The following is a 946-nucleotide window of genomic DNA, read 5'->3' on the forward strand; positions in this document are numbered from 1 at the left end:
CAGAGAAGCAGAATCAGGAGAGGCAGCCCAAAGGTGGATGTGAGGAGACCCAGGAAACCAGACAGAGCAATGACGCCGCACACATCACACTATCAGAAGGGGTGGGGCAGGCTCGGAGCATGCATGGGAATGGGAGAATAAGTCTTTGTTTTGTTAGTCCTCACCTGGAGATATTTTCCATTGATTTTTAGAAAGAGTAGAAGGGAGGGGGAGAGATAGAGAGAGAAACATCGACGTGAGAGAGACACATAGATTGGTTGCTTCCTACACAAGCCCTGACCATGGCCAGGGGATGTGCCCGCAACCAAGGTACATGCCTTTGACTGGAATCGAACCCGGGACCCTTCAGTCCGCAGGCCGATGCTCTATCCACTGAGCAAAACCGATCAGGGCCAGAAATCAGGATTTTAAAAAGATTCCCAGGTGATTCTAATGTGCAGCCAAGGTTGAGAACCACTGCTCTAGATTGTCATGATCATACAGCCCCTGCCTTCGGAGAGCTGCCTTCTCAGCCCCCGCACTCCCTCCATGGGGATCGGGGATCGGGGATGGGGATCGGATGGCTAAGGGGCCATAATCTGAGCAGCAGGAGGCACCCTGACCCTAGGCCAGAAAGTCACTCTGGCAACTTCCTCACTAGCCAGCCCACATTCGACCTTCACTGGACCGGGAGCTCCAGTTTTGCCTTTTGTGAAAGGAGGTACCACTGTCCCTCCAGGGCTTCCGCAGGGTGACAGGGGGCAGCACAGGGGGCAGAGGGCAGATCCCCTCCTTCCAGTCCTGCCGTTGCCCCACAGCCCCCGGAGGAAGGTCCCGGTGGCCCCACTCCCACCCTCCCCCTCTCTCCTCCCGCAGCTTCACCTGGCTCTGCGGACACGTCCACCGGAACATCCTCTCCAAGTTCACGGGCCCGGCCGTGGCGCTGTTTGACCAGGAGTTCCGCCAC

General features: G+C 57.2%; 1 protein-coding gene across 1 annotated transcript in view; it reads left to right on the top strand.

Moving 5' to 3' along the window:
• The window catches only part of FAM83A (family with sequence similarity 83 member A), an 11,527-nt gene that overhangs the window by 9,076 nt on the left and 1,505 nt on the right, over positions 1–946 (top strand). The window contains exon 5 of the mRNA XM_015566293.1: positions 856–945. Within this exon, the coding sequence (XP_015421779.1) occupies positions 856–945 (90 nt within the window). The remainder of the gene's footprint in view (positions 1–855; position 946) is intronic.

This window comes from Myotis davidii, unplaced genomic scaffold, assembly GCF_000327345.1.
Source record: "Myotis davidii unplaced genomic scaffold, ASM32734v1 scaffold200, whole genome shotgun sequence".
In the NCBI taxonomy this organism is placed as follows: domain Eukaryota; kingdom Metazoa; phylum Chordata; class Mammalia; order Chiroptera; family Vespertilionidae; genus Myotis; species Myotis davidii.